Source organism: Eleutherodactylus coqui, chromosome 1 (genome assembly GCF_035609145.1).
Source record: "Eleutherodactylus coqui strain aEleCoq1 chromosome 1, aEleCoq1.hap1, whole genome shotgun sequence".
Taxonomy (NCBI): Eukaryota; Metazoa; Chordata; class Amphibia; order Anura; family Eleutherodactylidae; genus Eleutherodactylus; species Eleutherodactylus coqui.
Window position 1 is genome coordinate 448293644 of NC_089837.1, and position 21936 is coordinate 448315579.

At 42.7% G+C, this 21936-nt stretch overlaps 1 protein-coding gene across 1 annotated transcript in view; it reads right to left on the reverse strand.

The window, feature by feature from the left end:
- The window catches only part of MTUS2 (microtubule associated scaffold protein 2), a 353509-nt gene extending 331874 nt beyond the window's left edge, over positions 1-21635 (reverse strand). The window contains exons 1-3 of the mRNA XM_066583183.1: positions 20525-21635; positions 19536-20446; positions 2071-2311 (exon numbers count right to left, since the gene is read on the reverse strand). Coding sequence (XP_066439280.1) covers positions 2071-2311; positions 19536-20446; positions 20525-21635 — 2263 coding nt within the window. The remainder of the gene's footprint in view (positions 1-2070; positions 2312-19535; positions 20447-20524) is intronic.
- Between the last annotated feature and the right edge of the window lie 301 nt (positions 21636-21936).

The following is a 21936-nucleotide window of genomic DNA, read 5'->3' on the forward strand; positions in this document are numbered from 1 at the left end:
AAGACATACAGATTTTGTTGCTGACTTGGCCGTGGTGACATTTTTTTTGCCATATATAAAAACACCATAAGCGTATTTTTTCACAGAATGGAAGTGATGTGGTTGGCACTATACAAATAACAAGTCCCCCCTTTCCCTTTCCCCCCATCAGCCTACCTATATCTCATGTAATCTCCAGAGCTGATTTATCTGTGTATACTCCACAGCATTTACATTTAGGTGTGGATTTGGCCATTGGGGATCTGCAGCATATGTCTTCCATAAAAAACCTTGTACATGTCTTGTATGCCAAGAAGGTTGGCCTGCAGATTTAGCAAAGTTAAACTTGACTCCAGGCTGTCCAGGACATTGGGCGTTTATTTTCCTTTTGATGACCTATCCCCAGAATAAGTAATCAATAGATGATTGACAGGTCTGCCACTCAAGATCCCTGCCAATTAGCTGATTCCTGTAGCCGCTGTCAGCATGGACCGTGCAGGAAGCAGACTGCGCTGTTCGTAGTGCAGAGCTCTGGGTTGGTTTTGCAGACACAGTTAACATTAAACTCAATAGGAGCTGTGCCTGCAATCCTAAACTGGAGCGCTGCTATGTTGTCAGTGCTTTCTGCTATCAGCACTGACCACATTGGCAGTGGTGCCAAGAATCAACTGATTGGCAGAGATCCTGAGCAACAGAGCCCGACTGATCATCTATTGATGATCTATCCTTAAGATCACTTTCCATGCCACAGTTTAATTGCTCTTTCAATAGCTTTTCAATGACTTTTAATGCATTAAAATAACAGGAGCTTTACAATGCCTTAGGCTAAGTTCACTCTAGCATATTTTGTTTCCATCTAGCTGTGTGCCCCTAGACATGCATTCCAAATGAAGACCTTTAGTTTCAACCCATTTGTCAGTTTTTCATCGACCATCCCACTTTTAACCCTTTCCAATCCACTGTCTGACCTCTGTATACATTATGATTTAAAGGGGTTGTCCCGCGAAACAAAGTTGGGGTATACACTTCTGTATGGCCACATTAATGCACTTTGTAATGTACATTGTGCATTAATTATGAGCCATACAGAAGTTATTCACTTACCTGTTCCGTTGCTAGCGTCCTCGTCTCCATGGTGCCGTCTAATTTTCAGCGTCTAATCGCCCGATTAGACGCGCTTGCGCAGTCCGGTCTTCTTTCTTCTGAATGGGGCCGCTCGTGCCGGAGAGCGGCTCCTCGTAGCTCCGCCCCGTCACGTGTGCCGATTCCAGCCAATCAGGAGGCTGGAATCGGCAATGGACCGCACAGAAGACCTGCGGTCTACCGAGGGTGAAGATCCCGGCAGCCATCTTCGCAAGGTAAGTAAGAAGTCACCGGAGCGCGGGGATTCGGGTAAGTACTATCCGTTTTTTTTTTTCAACACATGCATCGGGTTTGTCTCGCGCCGAACGGGGGGGCTATTGAAAAAAAAAAACCCTGTTTCGGCGCGGGACAACCCCTTTAAGGCTGTACAGCTCTGATGTTGGAAGACATCTGTCGGGGTTCTCTTACTGTATATTGCCAGCCTCTCTGCTGTCGGAGCCTATCCAACGTGTCACCTCATGCAGTACTGGCTTTAGCCAGCAGATAGCGCCATTGTATAACGGCAGAAAAACACTACGCCCCCTAGGAAAACCAGGATACAAATTGGATTGGAAAGGGTTAAAAGTGAAGCAAAAGTTAAGATCATTACGCTTTGGTTTCCATTTCAAAAAACAGAACCAAAACTGACTGCAACGTCTCCATTTTTTTTTAACATTGCTGTCAAAAGGAAACTATAGCAAACAGATAGCTATCCATTTGGCTCAGTTTTTCATTCCCGTTTTCTTTCCATTTAGCTCCTCCCATTTCGGAACAGCCAGACGGAAACAAAAAAACTACTGTGAACGGGTCCTTATTGTAGAAAGTCATCACAGTTGGCTACATATATATCCACATATTGTATCATAATACAAAGCACTGGGACTCCAACTTGACTCTTCAATCTTTCTTATCCTTTGCTTTGTATTTGAATGATGTCACAATGATGTCACAAATAAAAGAAAAATATACCTGATGCTTCTGAGTTGTTAAGCGACCCCACAGTGGTCATCAGTTCTTGCTGAGGTATAGAGGTACTCGATGTACGTTGACTTGCAATCAATATTCTATTCTTTGCAGATGGCAACCTGGAGACTGCACCCAATCCAAGCTGTGGTCTTAGGATCATGGTGGATCTGTAGAAGCTCGGAGGGACTTCATAATGGGTGAATGTTGTGGGACAAAAGTCTTCTTTTCTCTGCCTTTCACCTGTCTGTATACAAGAGACACAAAGTATATAGTTTAATGTATCCAAAGTGGACTGGAAGGAATATTCTATTTCATTTGTCCTTGACGGAAAGCACAACACGCCAGGCGACTGCAGACTACTGGGGCAGCTGCATCCCATTTCTTTTAAGGATTAGGTATTTCTTTTACTCTAAGACCTCTTCCACAGCTGGAGCATGAACTTCAGACAAGGAATCTCTTTCTAGACGATAGAGGCGGCAAATAAAATAAACAACAGACTGCGGTATATTATTTACGGAGAAATGGTCACGACGCTTGAAAAAGAAGAGCTCCCGCGTATTTCTCAGGATGATATCCATTTTTAACACAAAATATATCACAGGATGTCCCATCATGCTCTTCTCCATAATAAAGGAGCTTAAAATAAATGTTGACACCTTCAACAGCATTTTTTTTTCCATTTTTTTAACCTTAAGGACACGGCCTTTTTTGGCCACCAGGACACCATTTTTCTAGTATTTTCATCACTACATTCCAAAGAAATATTTTATTTTCCGTCAGAATAGCCATATGAGGACTTGCATTTTGTGGGATGGCTTGCATGTATCAATGGTAGCATTTAAGGGTACATATAGCACATTAAAGGGGTTGTCCGGTTGTAAACTATTCATGGCGTATCTTCAGGATTGGTCATCAATAGTAGATCACTGGCGGTCCAGCCTTACCGATCTGCTGGTCTCAGAGCTGGTGCCCTCATGCACTGAGCTGATTTCTGCAGGAAGCAGGCAGCTCCTTTCCCACTGCCAGGCATGGTATTTTATGCATAGTTCCCATTGAAATGAATGGGAACTTGGTCTGAAATACCAATTTTGGCCACTACAGTGAGAATGGAGCTGTCCGCTTCCTGCAGAAATCAGCTCAGTGCATGAGGACACTGGCCAGGCAAATAGAGGATTTGCGGAGATTCTGGGCGATGGACCTCCAGTGATCTACTATTTATGACCTATCCTGAGCATCAATAGTTTCTTCTTTTTAGGAGGGGGCACAAATTTTTGCCAGTTTCTTCACTTCACCTTTTCATGTAGGTTATCGTACAATATAAGTGAAATTTTAATTTTACTGTATGGGTGATTAGGTTTATGTTGATAACAGGTATGTATACATTTTTTGGGGAGCTAATGGGTTAACAGAGGGAGTAACCTAATAAATGTACTAGGCCTTATTCAAATGAGCATGTTTGATTTAGGTTCACAAAAATGGACTAATTTTAATCATGTGTGTCATCCTTATGCATTGCGTGTTGTCAATTTTTTTTACTTCTGTGTGTCATCTGTTTTTCTAGCACGCAAAAACAGAAGGAGGCCCATTTTTGTTTCTAGTACAACTTACCAAGAATCTGGGAAAACACAATGCATATGGATGGCAATCCACGCGCACTCCATTTTTTTTTTGCACACTCATAGGCTTGAGTAAATGTCATCCGAGAAATTGTACCAGAATATGAAATGCAGGTATTTTATTTTTTTACTCAAACCGTTAGTCTATGACTGAAAAGCTCATTTGCACACATGGATAGCACAAGGGTGAGAATTACCATGTTTTGAATAAGCCCTTAGGTGTTGCAGTGGCTACTGACCATGACATCTAAGGGGTCAAACAGCTGAGAACAAACAGAGTTATCAACATTACAGTGGGATGCCGGCACCCACCGATGATGGTTGGCACCCATAGCAACTTTATCATGATGTAATCCTACAGTAGTTTGCAGAACCAACTCTACATCTAGAGGAAAGAAGGTTTCTACACCGACATAGAAGGGGGTTCTTTACTGTAAGAGCAGTAGGACTATGGAATTCTCTGCCTGAGGACGTGGTGATGACAAATTCGGTAAGAGTTCAAGAACTGGACGCCTTTCTAGAGTGATACAATATTATTGTTATGATCATGGATAACTTCAAAAGGGCTGTTGATCAAGGGATTATTCAGATTGCCAAATTGGACCCCAGACTGTAATTGCGAGTGCCAACCACTACACAGGAGTCAGAGCAGTGGCTTCTGCTCCGTATCCCAGAACTTATATTGGGTGCTGCCTGGAAAACCTCTTCAAGTTAATATATCCCGTTACATGTCATGTTAACGTTTGCTATATCAGTACAGCATCAAGGTTTAGTTTACACAATTACATCGAGCTTTCTGCATGTTCAATTCATTTAACTGAAACCTCTGCTTCACTGGTGCAGCTCCTGCCCCTCCACTGCCCATATGGAATATTTATGATATCATATGACAGATGTTGATGCAATTTCCCATTAAAGAGATTTGAACTTGCATTTCTATAATCTAGGACTGAAACATGAAGGATTAAGTGCGATACAAGGTAAAATCTGCAGCACTAATTGTTCCATTAAAATTCAATTTTTCCCAAAACCTTCACTGATGAAGGTTAATAAGCCAGAATCAGCTGTATGCAGGTTGAAATAAATGGTTTGTAGATATTAGACTATATTTTAGCTATGCACTAGCACTTCTGGATGCATAGTTACAGTAGACTGTAGAAGTGGTAAGAAACAATTTGCATGTCTCTGCCCACTATACAGTATCAAAATAAGGGGATTTATTAGGGATTACAGGGGATTTTTGGAGATATGTATAAAAAGTAGTGCAAAGGAAAACTAGATCAGTTGCCTATACCAAGCAATCAGCATTGCTAATCTTCCCTCAGTTTACATATACAATTAAAGCCCCATTAATATCTGCGCCCAATATTCTAGTATCATTCCTGTTGTTTGACTCAGTCCTCAGAGCTGACTACCAAAAATACCAAATCTGTCAGACAGACCCCAGTGACTATTATGGGGTTCATCTGGCTTATGGCATGTCAACCAAAATTTTCAATTATGTTGATCTCATAATGATCGTGAGTAAAGCCTGTATGGTATAATACTCAAGAGCTGCATTCACAATTCTTCTGGGTGTTATTAGAAATAGTTGACAAACTTACTGACAAATGTCTAATGGCTTAGAGCTTCTGTAATCAGGATTGTAGCTAGTTATGAGCGAACTTTTGAAAAGTTCTGTTTGGCAGGTTTGCTGAACTTTTGCAAAAAGTTTTGTTTGGTTGAAATTAGTTTGAACCGAATCAGAAGTTCACCAAAATTGGTATATAACACTAAGAGCCATAAAACTCCAGTATAACACTGAGAGTGTAATACAAGACTTTTATGGCTCTTAGACAGTGTTATACGCCTGTGTTCAGAACTAGTGTTGAACAAACTGAACCAGTAGAACCCTGTTTCAGGTAGAACTTTGCTAAAAGTTCTGTTTAGGTTCGTGCTGAACTTATATTATAAATGTTCCATGGTAGGTGGGGGGTACATTACACATTTTGCTGTTGTGTGTACATGAGAAGCAACACTATTTCTAGCACTAGTATATGACTTTTGTCATCAGTTTTGTCAGGTTCCACATCTACTTGTCAGTTTTTCTTCAGCTAGTGGGTGTAAACTAGCTGCTATGATGTTTCCCATCCACCGTACGCAGAGAAGAGGAGATTCTGACCCCCTATAACTCTGTAGCACACTCTCAGAAGTACAGCAGTATGGAGGACATTATAAAGCACTACTGAGCAGTGTAGGTGTGAATATAACACTAGGGTGAGATTTAAAAAAAAACAAAAAACTTACTGGAGCCTTCAGCACCGGTGTATCTCTCTCTTTCTGCAGCTCCTAATTCCTCATCTCTATAGACTGCTATGGACAAGTGTAATCTGATTTCTCAGTGAGCAGATAATCAATCTTATTTCTGCCTCTCTCAAGACAGATTTCTGGACTGAATTGATAGTAAGTGATCAGTGCAGAAGGAGGGGGAGGAAAAGAAGTGAGTAAAAAGTGGGGCAAAAAGCCATTTTTTTCTGTAGTGAGATATATTGAAAAATTTTTGTCTTTGCTTTAACCACTGATTCAGGCAACGTATTGAAAGTACAGTGCATATTTAAGTGCTAACTTCCTTTAAAAGTTGATGATCCCATTCTTCTAGTTTTCTAGGCACAAAAAGTAAGCTAGACTTGGTCTGGCATAAGAAATAGACATGTTTTTAACTTTTGTGTAAGATGTTCCAAGTCTTTGACATAGCATGTGTAGTGACACAGAACAGCCACTATACAGTGATAACATAGTTTTGGGAAGGAGGGTATGTGTCTTTAAACATGTGCATTATATATTATAAGGATGCTGCTTTAATTGCGCTATGTACTGTAATGGCCTAACTTTTATTGTGTTATATATACTGTATTCATACCCAGACTTGAAGCTGGTGGTTTGAAGATAAATAGAGCTAAGCTTAGAAGGGGATAAATCAGCCCCAATAACTCAGCTCTTTCTGGCCTCCCAATTCTCTGCCAATCAGTCCTAAGGTTATGGGAGGAGCCAAAGTTATATAACTTTATGTAACGTTCTAGAAGTTTCAGAAGAGAGAAGAGTAGAAAGTAGTGAAGCATAGAGCCATCTACTAAGCTGATTAGAGGAAACCTGTACAGCCATTGTTGAATCTGATATCTGGAGGAAACAAGGTGCTTAGTGCAAGTTGCAGATATTACAGAGTCCTGGTGGAAAACCCAAATCAGCAGTATGGAACAGAGGGAGAGGTATCAGTACTTTCAGCCACCGCCTTCAAGACTGGATTTGAGGAAGTGTATTGTAATGGACTTTCACTCTTTATCATTCAGATGCTGAATAAAAGTTAACTAGTACCCTGTCTATCTCCCTGCACTCTCTTCCACTGGGGGTATCATGCTACATTACCACCATACCAAGGAGCAGTGACTAGCACCTCACCATCAATGCCCACATTTCACTGTAGTGTAGACAGATGGGAGAAGACCAGCCAGCCATATGTACCCCTGTGATAAAGTTGGCGCATCTGCTAACTGCCTTATCTGTAATAACACTGCCTAAATATTAGACAGTATTAGTAAATCTTTTCCACCTTTCGCTGTTCTGAACGGTGTGCCAGTCACTATTTTATGTAGCATGAAGTACCATGCATTCAGAAAGGCTCCAGACCTTGACTTGACCTGAAAATCACTGACCACAGATGGTCCGCACCCAACCAGACAGAGTTTTAGAGCAAAAGAAGAATGGCAGAAAGTCCCCAAATCCAGTTGTGCAAACCTCGTGGCATCATACCCAAGAAAGAAACTGTAATAACTGCCAAAGGTGCTTCAACTAAGTACTGAGTACAAGGCCTGAATATTATGTAAAATGCTAGTTTTTTATTATTTAAAAACATTTACAAAACTTTCTAACATTCTGTTCTCACTTTGTCATTGTGGGGTATTGATTGCAGACTGATGAGGAAAATTTAGCATAACAAAATGTAAAAAAAAAAGGGGTCTGAAGACCTTCTGAATGCAATGTAGCTGACAGATTCCCGTTAAATAATGAACTACAGCCCCTCGAACTAAAAGATAAAGCTGCGGATGGACATCCTGCAGCCCTATGTGTGATTTCTTCTTGCATACAGAGTGAATTATAATGCTCCATACCTTGTATTCTGAGGAAATGTGGACTCGGCAGTGAAACAGCTGGAAAAAGGCCAACATTACTATCTGAATATGCAAGAAATCTCTCATCCATTATCATGGAAAGCTGTAGGTTAGCAATATTGGAGCAGATTATGCAAAGAAAGCGAACAATTGTCTTTATTCGGAGAACATCTGAAGTTGTCTGAAGGTATTTGAATTGTGGAAGTTATTCTATAGAATACATAGCAGCAAGGCAGCAAATAGAACTGAGGGGGGCATATGGTAATTCATCAAACTATTCATATGCTATGCACAGTGAATTTAAAGAGGACCTTTGCGCTCTCGACTTGTTTGTCGTAGGCTTGTTCCGCCTGCGAAATATGTTGGCGCTATATAAATAAAGATTATTATTATTAGATTATTATTACATTCTGTAAAACCAGAGCTGGTTGCAACCTCCAAGCTGAAAACTTCATGGAGATGGAAACCAGAAATGCACCATACGGGAGAATATGTGAGAAGGAGACCCCTTTGGTCTCCGTTTCACATAGTTTCCACCCTCTGTCAATCTTTTAGCGGACAGTAAAGTAAGAAGCACAGCAAATTTTTCTGTCCAGTGTAAGGCCGCCTGCACATGGCATGTTTGGATTTTCACTGCGGAAAACCTACGATTCATTGTGGAAATGAATTTTATATGTTTGTAGGCGATCGCGGATCTGATGCTTTTTCCACGCAAATGCACAGCGGATCGTCCGCGCGGGAAAGAAAATCAGACACTTCCTTCACCCACCTCCCTGCTTGGTCTTCAAGCAACCTGCATAGAATTGCCTACAAATCTGCAATGTACTTGTTGATCAAATGCTTCTATAAAGATCATTGGAGCCCGTCCACATGGAATCCGCGCTAAAATGGAGCATGTTGCGATTTATTTTCCGCTCATGTGTGCGTGGAGCTGAGGAAGCTCCATGCTTTCCTATGGGTGACTTGAACAGCGGATCGCCCGCACAGGTGCCGATCGCGGATTCCACAATTCAAATCCATCCGTGTGCAGGAGGCCTAAAAGACTAACAGGAATGGAAACTATGTGAGCCGGAGACTAAAGAGGTGTCTGTCTCATGTTTTCACCCCGTTGGTGCAGTCCTGGTTTTTGTCCCCATGAGGTTTTCTGCATAGAATACGGAACCAATGCTGATGTTACAAAACATAATGCAAAACCAGTAAATATGTGTATTTCCTATGATCTAACAATTTTGGATATATTTTCTTAAAACTCTGCTGTCCCTCTGTTATTCCTCTTGGTAAAGAGACCAAGGATGAAAAAAAAAAGAACCAAGAAATGAAGAAAAAGAAGACAGAATGGGAGACTGCGAGAAATAACCTCCGGAGATTAATTAAAGGGGTTGCTCATCTCAGCAGTTTTAATAGGTTCGCTTAAAAACAAGTCTCATCTCAGAATGAATGAAATTGTCGATAACAACCAATCAGATCATTGCATTTATTATTAGTTAATAGGCTGTGAAATGTAGTATAATGCCCATCGTAGGGCACTACCGCTGGCTAGGTGCCATAACCGAATGTTGCTTGAATCTAAATTGTAATGTCATTTCTATGGTGGCCATCCAGGGAAATAGCGCAGAACACTAACTTAATTCATATTGTCACAGAGATAAATTAATAGCGGTGTGAAGGAAAACTCCAACAGATTATTAATTATCCGTCCTTATATTTAGCCCTTAGGTGCAAGTGTTATGTACAACCTGGGGAGTCAACAGCTGGAGCTGCCATCTCCATTGTCTCTCTGCCTTCTGGCACATGGGGCTACCACAATAACTCCCCTCCACCCCACTCCCCACCCCTCGAGAAAAAAAATTATACATGTTTGCACCATTATATTATAAAATGTTCGATTTTTGCTATTTAGATTTATTTATTGTGATAGTGATTTTGAGTGGACAACAGGGGTGCACAAACTTTTTTGCAACGAGGTTCACATGGTCATGCTGTTTTACTTTAAAGGGCCACAATACAATTAAAAGGAGTATTCCCATCTCAACTCATCATGGCCACAATGGGAATATTGTATCTCACTGTACTCTGCTGCCACAATGGCCAAGAGTAAGGAAATAGATGGGCAGGCTGTGCTACACCATTTCTGTAACTCCCATTCAATTCTATGGGAGCTATCAAAACAGCGTAAGACCGCTTGCTCGACTGCTTCAGCATCTCCTGACCTCACGCCTCCTGGTTGCTGCATGCAACTAGACCAGGGAGGTTGGCTTTGGTTCTGGAACCATGTGTCCTCTCAATGCTCAATCTCCCTTATAGCACATCTACCCTCACTTGTGGGGGGGGGGGGGAGTAGTGATAGGAAGGCACTGAGTATGATGTTTTTGGGGGTTTTGTTTGGGTGGTGGTGGTGGGGTCCTGAGGATTGTTCAATTAAAACAGATAATGCCATCCTGGTGATAGGTCCTCCTTAAAGCGTCTCTCCAAGCAGGAGCTCAAAATTGATATGCAAGACAGAACCTATACAGGATAATTACCTGCTCTTTAAATTTCCTCAAATCTTGCTCCTTGGCTGCTTATAAATTTGGCTATAGTCCACGACTACAGTTTAGCTACAGTGCCTAATCTGAAGCAGTCTGGAACACGCCCCCTGTCTTATAACTGGTTCAGGCTGCTTCTTCTGATGCATGAACCAATGATTAAACAGGAGGTGTGTCCCAAACTACTTCAGATCAGGCACTGTAGCTAAACTGAAGTCACAGATCTGTCCTAACAGACCTAAACTAAAAGATGCCAAAGAGCAAGATCTGAAGAAACATAAATAGCAGGTAATCATCCCCAGTAGGTACTGATTTACATATCAATTTTGAACCCACAATTTGGAGGGTTGCTTTAAGCATAAAGAAAGAAAACATACATTTATGCCCCATGTCCACGGGCAGATCTGATTTGCAGAATCCGCGTGGATGATCTGCAAATAAAGCCACCCGTAGGGAAGCATGGGCGTCCGCTCATGAATTAAAGCATGCGGATTTGTTTTGCAGACCTTTTGATCCAGAAAACAAATTGCAGCATGCTCCATTTCAGTGCAGTGCCAGCATGGACGACTTCCATTGAAGTCAAAGCAGGAGTTTAAAAAAACTAAACACCACTGCACATGTGCGGCGGCGCAGTGGCCAGCATTTCCACACACATCCACACTGAAGAAAATAGAAGACCCGGACAGGCACGCAGAAGACCTAGACAGGTATGCAGTGTCTTCGGCCATGGGCAGGGTAGGAGTCCACTGTGGGCTCTCGCATGCAAGGCCTTATGCAAATTACAGGAAGAGCGGATAACACTCAGGATAGGCCATCAATATTAGATGAGAACCTTGCCATGAGGATAGGTCATTGATATTATAGCAGCCGAAAACCTCTTTAAGTTCTTCCTAAATCTGCAGATTGAATTTTCTAGAAGTGTAACTGAACTTTCTAAAAACTTTTGACATGTCATAAGGATATGACAAAAGTTTGATTGCCGGGGGTCCAGCTGTTAAGAACCCCATAGATCGCTAGAACGAGCCAGCTGAAGCTCTCGTCCAAGTGCTGTCACTGCTCACTAGCTGAAGACGGACTTAACAGCAAGTCTATGAGCTCATCTTCAGCTAGCGAGCAGTGACAGCACTCAGACGAGCACTTCTGCTGGCTTGTTCTAGTGATCTGCGGAGATTTCAGCAGCAGAACCCCTAAAGATCAAAACTTTTGACATATCCCTATGATATGTTAAAAGTTTTTAGAATTATTTCGCAAGACGCAGCTAAAGATGCAGCACGTAGGAGTATATCGGGAGAGTGTGACGTAATTGAGCTATGAAGGGAACGCTCTCGCCAGCTATCGCGCATATACTGTGCTTTTCTACACTGCTGAGTCCATTTACATTGGTGCAAGATATACCCATGCTGTGATTGAATTGGCTGGGCAGCCCAATTAGTCCCTGGTGTTATTAACACCGCAAAATTGCGCAGTTCAGTGCACGATTTTAGGTGTGCCTTATAGAATAATTCTGCACTCTGTGAAAGCACCCCAAGGGCGGCCTCACACGAGCGCATTTGTGGCCAGAATGTACAGCATATAGAACCATGCATTCTAAGCGCGGGGAAAAAAACACGACATGCTCTATTTTTCTGCACAATTGTGCATGGTATGCCCCTGTGAACTGAATGATTTTGCAGACTTAAATGAAAACTCCTGGGCCTAGTGAGTCAACTGACCTGCCTACAAGATGGCTGACCCGCCTACCGAGTCAGTGGACCTGCTTATAACTAGGCGGTCCGGCCTACTCCGACATGGTGCTGCTGGGACAGCGCTGATGTAAATCTGTTTCTTCCTTCACACGCGCAGAAACGAATCGCATATTCCGCGAGCGCAAGAAAAATTGCAGCATCCTCTATTTTGCTGCATACTCTGCGTGGGCGGCCTCTATTGAAGTCAATGGAAGCCGTCTGACCCGCAGCCCATCTGCAATTGACATTGCGGATGGGCTGCGGGTACCCGCATCATTGCCTAGCGACGGCACAGGAAAAACAAATATTTATTTTAAAAATCTGTACTGTCCATGACCGACGGCGAGCGACCGCAGTCATCCGCAGTGCAGAAAAAGCAGGTACATGGGGTCGCTGGCTGGGGTCACAGCTGCATGCGGAATCCGTTTCTCCCGTGTGCAGCCGGCCTAAAAGTTCTAAATTTTAGACATTCCTTACAGGTTAGGAGGGTCTCTTGACCATAAGCTACTTAAATAATTCTCCCCCTGCTGGAACCCGCAGTGATCAGCTGTAATCTGTAGGAAAACCTGGCAATAAAAGTGTTCATTTTCCCTGCAGCACCCCCACAGGGAAAATTAAGTATTACACAGTGTCCAATCAAATGAATACAATGCAGGACATAATGTCTCCTAGTGACAGAGAGGCACTCTCCATGCTAACCGAGAGCTGAGGATCCGGAACAGGGGACCACCCAATAACTCCGGATTCCCAGTATGGTACAATATATAAAAATGGTCAAACTATAAAAAACCCTTGTTGTACCTATAATTTCGCTGTGGTTCTCCCTTTGATCGCTGACCAGAGCGACAGCTGGGAACACCCTGATTGTTTTTGACTGTTTCTAGGAACGGAACATGCCATGAATATGTCTCACTGGTGTCATGATTTAGTAACCGCGAGTAAGATGTTTCTCTATATGCCAGAAGGCAAATAGACAATAGAAATGACAGTTCAAGCTGTTTGCTTTCCAGGCTCTACAAAACCGTTCTGAGAAGAACACAACACTTCTGCCCAAGGCAAAATATAGGGACAAATAATCTGTAGGGGTTTCCTGCGCACCCGCATTCATTCAGCGGGATTATTTATTAAACCAACGTTCGGAGACATTTCCCGACTACCGGAGTAAAAATAACTTTGCATTTAACATTCAAGCAATGTTCTGTTCTGGCACCTAGCCAGCAGTGGATTTCTATAATGAACATTATAATAAAGGCTGACAGGTCATTTCACAAGGTATTAGAGGGGGACTCCGGCTTTAGCACATAAATCTTATTCATGGAGTAATGAAATATACGATGTTCCCGTGTACTCTCTGTATCGCGGCTTTTAAGATCTTTGCTTATATTCACTAAATCTAAACATTCATTGGCTAAAAACCTCATGATGTTCACATAGATTAAAGGGATATTCTCAGGATTGACTTGTAGCACCAGGATAAGTGATAAAAGTTTGATCATGGGTGCTGAGACCCTCACGGAATCGGAGAACAGGGGACCTATGTCCCCCTCTCCTCCTCACTATGGGCTCACTGCACCCCTCGCATTGATGTGGAGACTGAATAGTGCCGCTCTATCGTCAATGGGACTGCCGGAGATAGCCAAGCGCTTGTACTTGGCTATTTCCATTAACGCTACTGAAATGAAAACAATGTAGATGCTCACCACCAAGCCATTCAATCTGCATGTCACTACGAGGGATGCAGTGAGGAGAAGAACGGGACATTGGACCCCAGTTTTTGGGATCAGTGGGGGACTCAGTGGTAAGGCCCCCACAATCAGACTTTTATCACCTGTGATTAGGTATCAAAGTTACCCAAGTGTTCTACATATGACAAGAAGGTAATTTGAGCCTTTGGGCTTATTCACACGGCCGTATATCGGCCGGGTTTTCCCACCCGGCCGATATACGATGACCCTTTCTGCAGGGGGAGGGGCGGGCTGGGCCGGGAGCAGTGCACTGAGCTTCCACCCCCTCTCCACTATTTGCAATGTGAGGGGACGGAGTGGGAGGAACTTAGCTCCCACCCCTCCCATTGCAAACAGTGGCGAGAGGCGGAAGCTTAGTGCACTGCTCCCGGCCCAGCCCGCTCCCTCCCCATGCAGAAAGGGTCACCGTATACCGGCCGGGTGTGAAAACCTGGCAGATATACGGACGTTTGAATAAGCCCTTTAGATGTACACAATAAAGATATACACAATAAAAATCTGCATCATTTGGATTCTGGTTCATGATTTCATGTACCGTATATACCGGCGTATAAGGCGACGGGGCGTATAAGACGACCCCCCAACTGTCACCTTATACGCCGGTATACAGTGGAGGAAAAAAAAAATTCATTACTCACCTCCCCCGGCGTTCTGTCGCACTCCGGCAGGATGTCGCTCGCTCCTCGTCCCCGGCGCAGCATTGCTTTCTGAATGCGGGGCTTGAAATCCCCGCTTCCAGAAAGCTAATACACACGCCGGCAGCCATGACATCATTGAATGGCTGTGATTGGCTAAAACACACGTGGCTTCAGCCAATCACACTATTCAATGACATCATTGAATGGCTGTGATTGGCTAAAACACACGTGGCTTCAGCCAATCACACTATTCAATGACATCATTGAATGGGTGTGATTGCTAACACATGCGCCTTCAGCCAATCACAGCCATTCAATGATGTCATGGCTGCCGGCGTGTGTACTAGCTTTCTGGAAGCGGGGATTTCAAGCCCCGCATTCAGAAAGCAATGCTGCGCCGGGGACGAGGAGCGAGCGACATCCTGCCGGAGCGCGACAGAACGCCGGGGGAGGTAAGTAATGAATTTTTTTTTTTACACTTTTTTTTTTTTGTATTACCGGCGCATAAGACGACCCCCGACTTCAGACCCGATTTTTCGGGGTTCAAAAGTCGTCTTATACGCCGGTATATACGGTATACCCATCCGCTACGTCAAGGTGAACCTTAATGGATGGGTGCCCAGCTCTTCAGACACCTCTCTTTGGGCTTCATCCTTTAACGCTCCATGATGTACAGTTCCATCATGGAGGTCCAGGGTTTGTATGGAGGGGGTTCAGGAGCCGGTTGTTTCTTACAGCTGACACCCGCCTGCAATAGCTGCGATCAGCACTCCCGCTGATCGCAGCTGTTATCCCTTTAAATGCTGCCTTCAATTCTGATAGCAGCGTTTTAATGCCCCGATTGGAGTTTAGGGGCATGAACGGCCCCTGCAATGATATCACAGGTGCTGTTAGGTTGCCATGCCAGCTGGGGGCCTTCTGAAAGCCCCCAGGGCTGCTATTACAGATTGCCTATTATGCCATGCCTGTGGCGTAGCTTGATAGATTGTGGTGTAACATAATACTATGGTATTGCTTTATACTCTATGAGTGATCAAGCAATCGCAAGTTCGTCAGTTTCAAAAAAGTTTTATTAATTATTAAAAATATAAAAGGTTATAAAGTAGTTAAAAAAAACCAAACCCCTTTGCCATATTTATAATTAAAAAAATAAAAATAAAAAAACCTAAAACATATTTACTATTGTTGCTTCCATAAAAGTTCAATCTATCAAAGCAACATATTATTTACCATCACAGTGAATATTGTCAGGAAAAAAAACCATTGGAATTGCGCTTTTTTTGGTCACCCTGTCTCCAAGAAAAATTGTAACAAAAAGCGATCAAAAAGTCATATGTACTCCTAAATGGTACCAAAGGAAAATACAGGATGCCCCACAAAAACAAAAAAAGGAGCCCTTGCACAACTATGTCGACGAAAAAAAAAAAAAAAAAGGTATGGTTGTCAAAGATGGAGGCAATTTTTTTTTTTTATAAAGATATTTTATTTTCAAAAAGTAGTACAGCAAAATGAAAAAACTGTGTGAGGGCTCAGTCAGATGAGCAATTATTTTTGTGCATCTATGTACGCAAAAAAATGTGCTTCGCAGATGTGCAAAATGCACCAAAGCTCCATGCCCATTGCTTTCAATGAATTCAATGAATGGCTGAACACTGCCTCTGATTGACTGAGCGCTGTAGCCAATCAGAGAAAGCGCTTAGGTGTTATTCAATGGCTCTGAGGGGCCTCTGATTTTTAAATCCCTGGCCAGGAGAACATCCTTTAGAACAGTGCAGCAGAGCCAGGGAGAAGACGCACCGGAGCTGGACAGCGCCAGAGAGGTGATGTGTGTATATATATAATTTTTTCTTCAAGCAGCTTGGGCTTATTTTCAGGAAAAGGGCCTATATTTCAAGCCCTTTCCCGAAAATCACTGCAGAGTTGCATTCATTCCCTTGCTTTCAATGAGGGGGTAGTAGCGCCGGCCACATCGAAAGCAATTGGAGAACATTGCAGTCCACTGCCACAGGGGATTTTTTTGTCTCCACTGCAGTCCCCTCATCACTGAACACTGTGACAGTGCTGTCACAGTGTGCATTGATGAAGGGACTCCCTGTAACATCACACGATGATACGTGCAGCATGGATGCATGTCCTATCTCTTGCAGGTGCGAGTATTTTGCACCTGTAAAAGATGGACATATGAACACTGCATAGGGAACCAATGGTTCTAATAGATGCAATTTTTTGTGTGCACATAGGTGCGCCCAAAAGAACACTCGTCGGACTTCAGCCTTTATCGTAGTAATCGTACTGACCCATAGAATAATGTTATGTCATTTTTGCTGCAGTGTGTACACCATAGAAACGACAATCCCCAAAGAATTGTGCTTTTATTCCAACTTCATTCCCCTTGGAATATGATTTTTCAAAAGTTGGGAGGAAAAACCAAAAATGTGAAAAAAAAAGGACCGCGTCATTAAGAGGTTAAAAAGCCTCCACATGAATGGGAAAGCTGGATACCAAGCTATACGCTATAACTGACAAATGGGAAAATGAACCTTGCATTTTTATGTGTTTAGTATAAACAACGGTTATGCATATTTATGCAGATATTAAGTATGTATGAGTGCTGAAGCGTGTGTTTGTTACTGTATTTTGTCGCAGCCGTAGCTTATTGTGCACCTTCACACTTCATTTATTTGTTGGATGTGCAGACTTTTGTTTTTTGTATGCAGAGAGTTCCATAGTCTCACTACTGTTACAGTAAAGAACCCCCTTCTATGCTGGTGTAGGAATATTCTCCAGACGTAGAGGATGCCTCCTTGTCCCTTGTTATAGTCACTGTCCTTCTTATAACCAGCTGAGAAATGAAGTTGGTCAAGACAGAATAAATGAGTAGGATAACCTAAAACAAGTATTGTCCTAGCATATGGTGGTACCCAGGGAACCCCCACCCATCACGATAACTAAGGGTCCAGACACCGCACCATGCAGTATGTCTATTATTGCACTTCAGTCCCCTTTAAAGGGGTTGTGTGGTTTCAAGATAACAATTTTCTAAAGGCTGGGCCTGAGTTAAAATAAATAAATAAAGGATACTCGCCTGTCTTCGCCCATTTCAGGGCACAACTAAGCAGCTCCCGCTGTCCTGTGGCATCTTCCATGAGTCAGGTGACTATTGTGGCCAATTAGAAACTGCAGCGTCAGCTCCTGTACTCCTGACATCAGTGATCGCATCTTGGTGCCATGATGCCAGGAATTCTGGATGATGCCCAGCCCTTAAACATTTTTATCTTGAAACCACAGAACCCCTTTGAAGTAGTGTAGTGCTGAGAGGGATGAGCACTGTGTCTAGTGAGACTCACATTATTCACACATTAATGCTCAAAAGCACATTAAAGGGGATATCTCACAAAAGTAAGACCTTCACAAATAGATGAGCAAAGAGCCAGGGAACGTTACATCCGGCCATACGTACGCAGCATTAGAAGCCAAACATTCAATCATAATATACATATGAGATGGTTTCGGGCTAACAGGAGGAAGGGTGGGGGGTGTCGGGGGCTTGAGACTTCGATGTTGCTCTATAACCTTCATATGTGCATTTTTGGAAAGGCGTTGTAATCATGAGACATCCACTTTAAAGGGCTTGTCTGCGTTATTAAAAAAATTAACAAATGCAATGAACGGTATAGAACAATAAAATAAGCATTAGTCACCTGTTCGATCCCCCAGTAGCACTGCCATTCTGACCCTCCCAGACAAATTTTGTTTATTTCCATATACACCATATGACTGTTTCAGCCAATTACTAGCGTCAGTGGACTCGTCCCACTGAAGCCAGTGACTGGCTGTAGCAGAGAATGCCAAATAGGCGTGGCGAGTCTTATAGGCCATGCAATGCTCCTCTGGAAAATTTGCCATGCAAATAGGAGATGATATAATGCCACCATAGTGAGCTACAGAGGCATTATACGACCTTCCATTTGCATACAAAATTTCTCAGGAGAGCATTGAATGACTTATAGGTCTCCCTACGCCTAATTAGCACTATCGACAAGGAGCAAGAGTACCCCTTAGGGCCCACATCACAGGGCTTTCACCTGGCCAACCAGAACAATTCTCCACACTGACAAGCTTCAAGAATCCTGACACAACTGTCTGCAGATAGATATCTTTGCCTTATGGACAAGACTCAGGTTTGGCTTATAGTCTCAGTCATGTTGCAAGGCCTTTTAAATGGTCAGATAATAACTTATAAGGAAGCTAGCTTTCAACAGGTGGTGCCAATCATCTCCCATTGGTTGCAGAAGTCACATGTGTATACAGAACAGATGCAGCCAAATAAACAAAGCCATTCAGGGCAGCAAGAGGTCGAAGAGGTGAGTATTGCAACTTTTCTTGTTTTATGCCATTCCCTGCATCTCCTGAATGTTTTTAAATAACTTAGACAACCCATTAGATCCTATCTCTCATGCTTTTTAAGTGTTTCACATCTGTTTTGGAACCTCTGGTTGACGGTTCTACCATGGATCTGGCTCTAAATACCGTAATAAAAACTGCTGCATGTAGTCCTTTTTCTTCCACCTAAGGGCGCCCACCCACTGGCGTTTGCGATTTTCGTGCGTGAAAAACGCAGCGTTTTCGCGGCGTTTTTTGCCGCGTTTTCGCGGCTTTTCCATTAATTTCCATTGACTTTCATGGGTGCATTAGGAGAAAAATAAGGACACATATGCAACTGACAGTTCCTATGTTAAAAAACGCAACGCAACGCAAAAAAAAACGCCAGTGGACAGGAGTACATTCAATTCTAATTGCTCTTGAGAAAAAACGCAAAACGCAAAGAAAAAAAAATCGCCAGTGGGTGGGCGCCCTAAAAGCCGGGCAGCTGAGCGGAAACAGAATAAACTCCATTATAGCCCAACAGAGCAAGAATGATGCACCCTGGACCCAGATGTGAAACCACCCTAAATTTAGCTATTCATTCCCAAGAAATGGATAACACCCAGTAATATGCAGCATATTAGCACAATTAATAGGAATAAATATACAGCAGATATAAATTGGCATTTTTTTCCAAGGAGTTGTCTTACCTCTTCTAATGAATGATGTCCAGGAGGCCTGATTCCAGAAACCATCAATCCAGCACTATATATCCTGGGTTTGTGTATATCAGCTTTATACTTATCTAACAACACATTTGTTGGTTTAACGTCACTGCCGAGTGCATCGTGTTCTTTTGGTATAGAAACATTACAGGATGGGGGCCCGTATGGCATGCTCATTTGTCCAAATGGCATTCTGTCGACTGCTTGAGGGTTTCTCCTAATGTAGGTGATGATCTTGGGCCGCACATGCTTGGGTTTGGGTACGATGAGGGCAGGTTCAATGGTTTCCTCCGTTTTTACATTATGGTTCATTTCTGTTTCATCCTGACTTGTAAGTGATGGTTTGGAGTGTACCAGTATAGGTTTTGGGATTCCACTGTTAGCAAGAGTTTTGTTCGACGCTTTAGGGGAGATGTTGAACAACTGTGTACTCTCAATAGGAGGTAGCACTGAGGAAGGTGACAATCTGTCAACATGAGCAGCACTAAGATCCTTAAAGCTGCTCGGTGAGGCAATGCGCTGATCATTAATATTAACCAGCGGGCATGAGGGAGAAGTAGTACATAAAAAAGAATCACTTGGGTCCTTATGGCTCTCTTTCAAATTGCTTTTTAGAATATCCGACTGATGTTTTCGACCAAGAGATGTCTTTTTACTGTCAACTAAAGCATTTTTATCTTTCAAGAAAGTCGCATTGCTGCTAGAAAGAAAATTATTGTCACTGTCCTGACAAAGATAATCTTGTACTGAAAATCTGTCTTTACTGGCATGGATCTTATTATCCAGAGAGTCAGTGAGTGATGTTGTTTTTCTGATCGCAGGCTTGTAGCTCGGCTCTTTGTTTTTTGAAGACTCAATTTCTTGGGAATGACCAGCTTGAAAATCAGAGACCTGAGAGATTGGAGATTTCATTTCACTGTAATACACGTCGAGTTTATAATCATGCTTCTTGGTATTGGAAGGACTGGTAGATAGCAATGACCCAGATTGTTTTCCTGCTTGGTTTGCCTGGGGAACAGTTGGCTGACCACATGGAGGAGACAGTGGAGATCTTCGGGATTCAAACACACCGTCTACTCTTTTGGATCCAGCAACCTCAACCAATGTTATCTGTAGCCTGTGGGGAGATGTTGACTTAGACTGAATGTTTCTGGGATCATTCAGTTCAGATGGTTTAATTGTTTGACCCTGATACAATTGTGCTTCTGGTAAGGTACAAATTACCTGAGGTTTGTATGGTAAACGAGAGTAGTCCTCGACATGAGTAGGATGTGACAATGTGCTGTGCTTGATAACATGGGTTAAGGTTCCATCACCCGTTGAAAAATCTGGCCCAGTAATATTTGAGGTAGGTGGTTTGGAATAAAATACAATCGTCTTTTCCTCTGAGGTATTACTGATACTATGAGAGGATAGTCCAAATAAATGGTCAGCTGGCGGGAATGTATCAGTGGGCCTGATCCCACAATGAGATGTGTCAGCATACTGCAAATATCTAAGGGGTGAATCTGCAGGCGTCGGAGATGAAAGATGCTCTTTTATAAAAGTTTCCGTTTTAGGCGAAGGGATACTTGATTTTATCCTGGAACGTTCACCTTGAGTTATGTTACTAACACTATAACTATGGGAGTTGAGAGAGGAGTCATGGATCTTACTAATGGGAACCTGGAAATTTCGGTCATATAAGCTGGCTTTTGGACTTAAAGGAGATTGTCTATGAGTAGTAGATTTCAAACTGTCCTTTGCATCATCCGTCATGCAGTCTTTACCCATCTCCTTGTTGGTTGGTGATTGTAGACTCAAGTCACTTACTTGTTCACTTGATGGAGACTCATGGCTAATGGTCACTGACCTGCTGGACTCCAGATTAAACACTGAAAGGTTTTCAGACTGCCAAGTGCACAGTAGCCCTGTTTTATCCCCCTTGCCATATATCTTATTCTCTTCGTCAGCGTTTGTAGAGAAAATTTGATTGGCGTTAGTATCACCCAAGCCGGTGACACTCTCATTATCGTTTTTCTCTTCATTGCTGTTGTCTTCCTGATCTGTGCAACAAACCTTACTTGGAGCCAGTGGGATACTCATGTTTGTAGGTCACTTTTATAGGAACTTACACCAAACTTTGAGGCAATTTCTTTTACGTATGTAAAATAGTGATGAAACCCATGATATTGTGTCTAGAGTTTTAAAGGCTTTTCCGGATCTAACAAGATATACCGTAAATGTGGTCCATGAGCGATAGAATGTGTGATTGGTTTGATTGCAGTCATCAGTTTTCTTCCTTTATATGCAGCATTTGCAAACTTTTGGGAAGCCTGTTACAAAAGAAAAAAACAAACAGATTAAGTACTGTAAATTTATTACACAGGCAAACAAATAGTGGTAG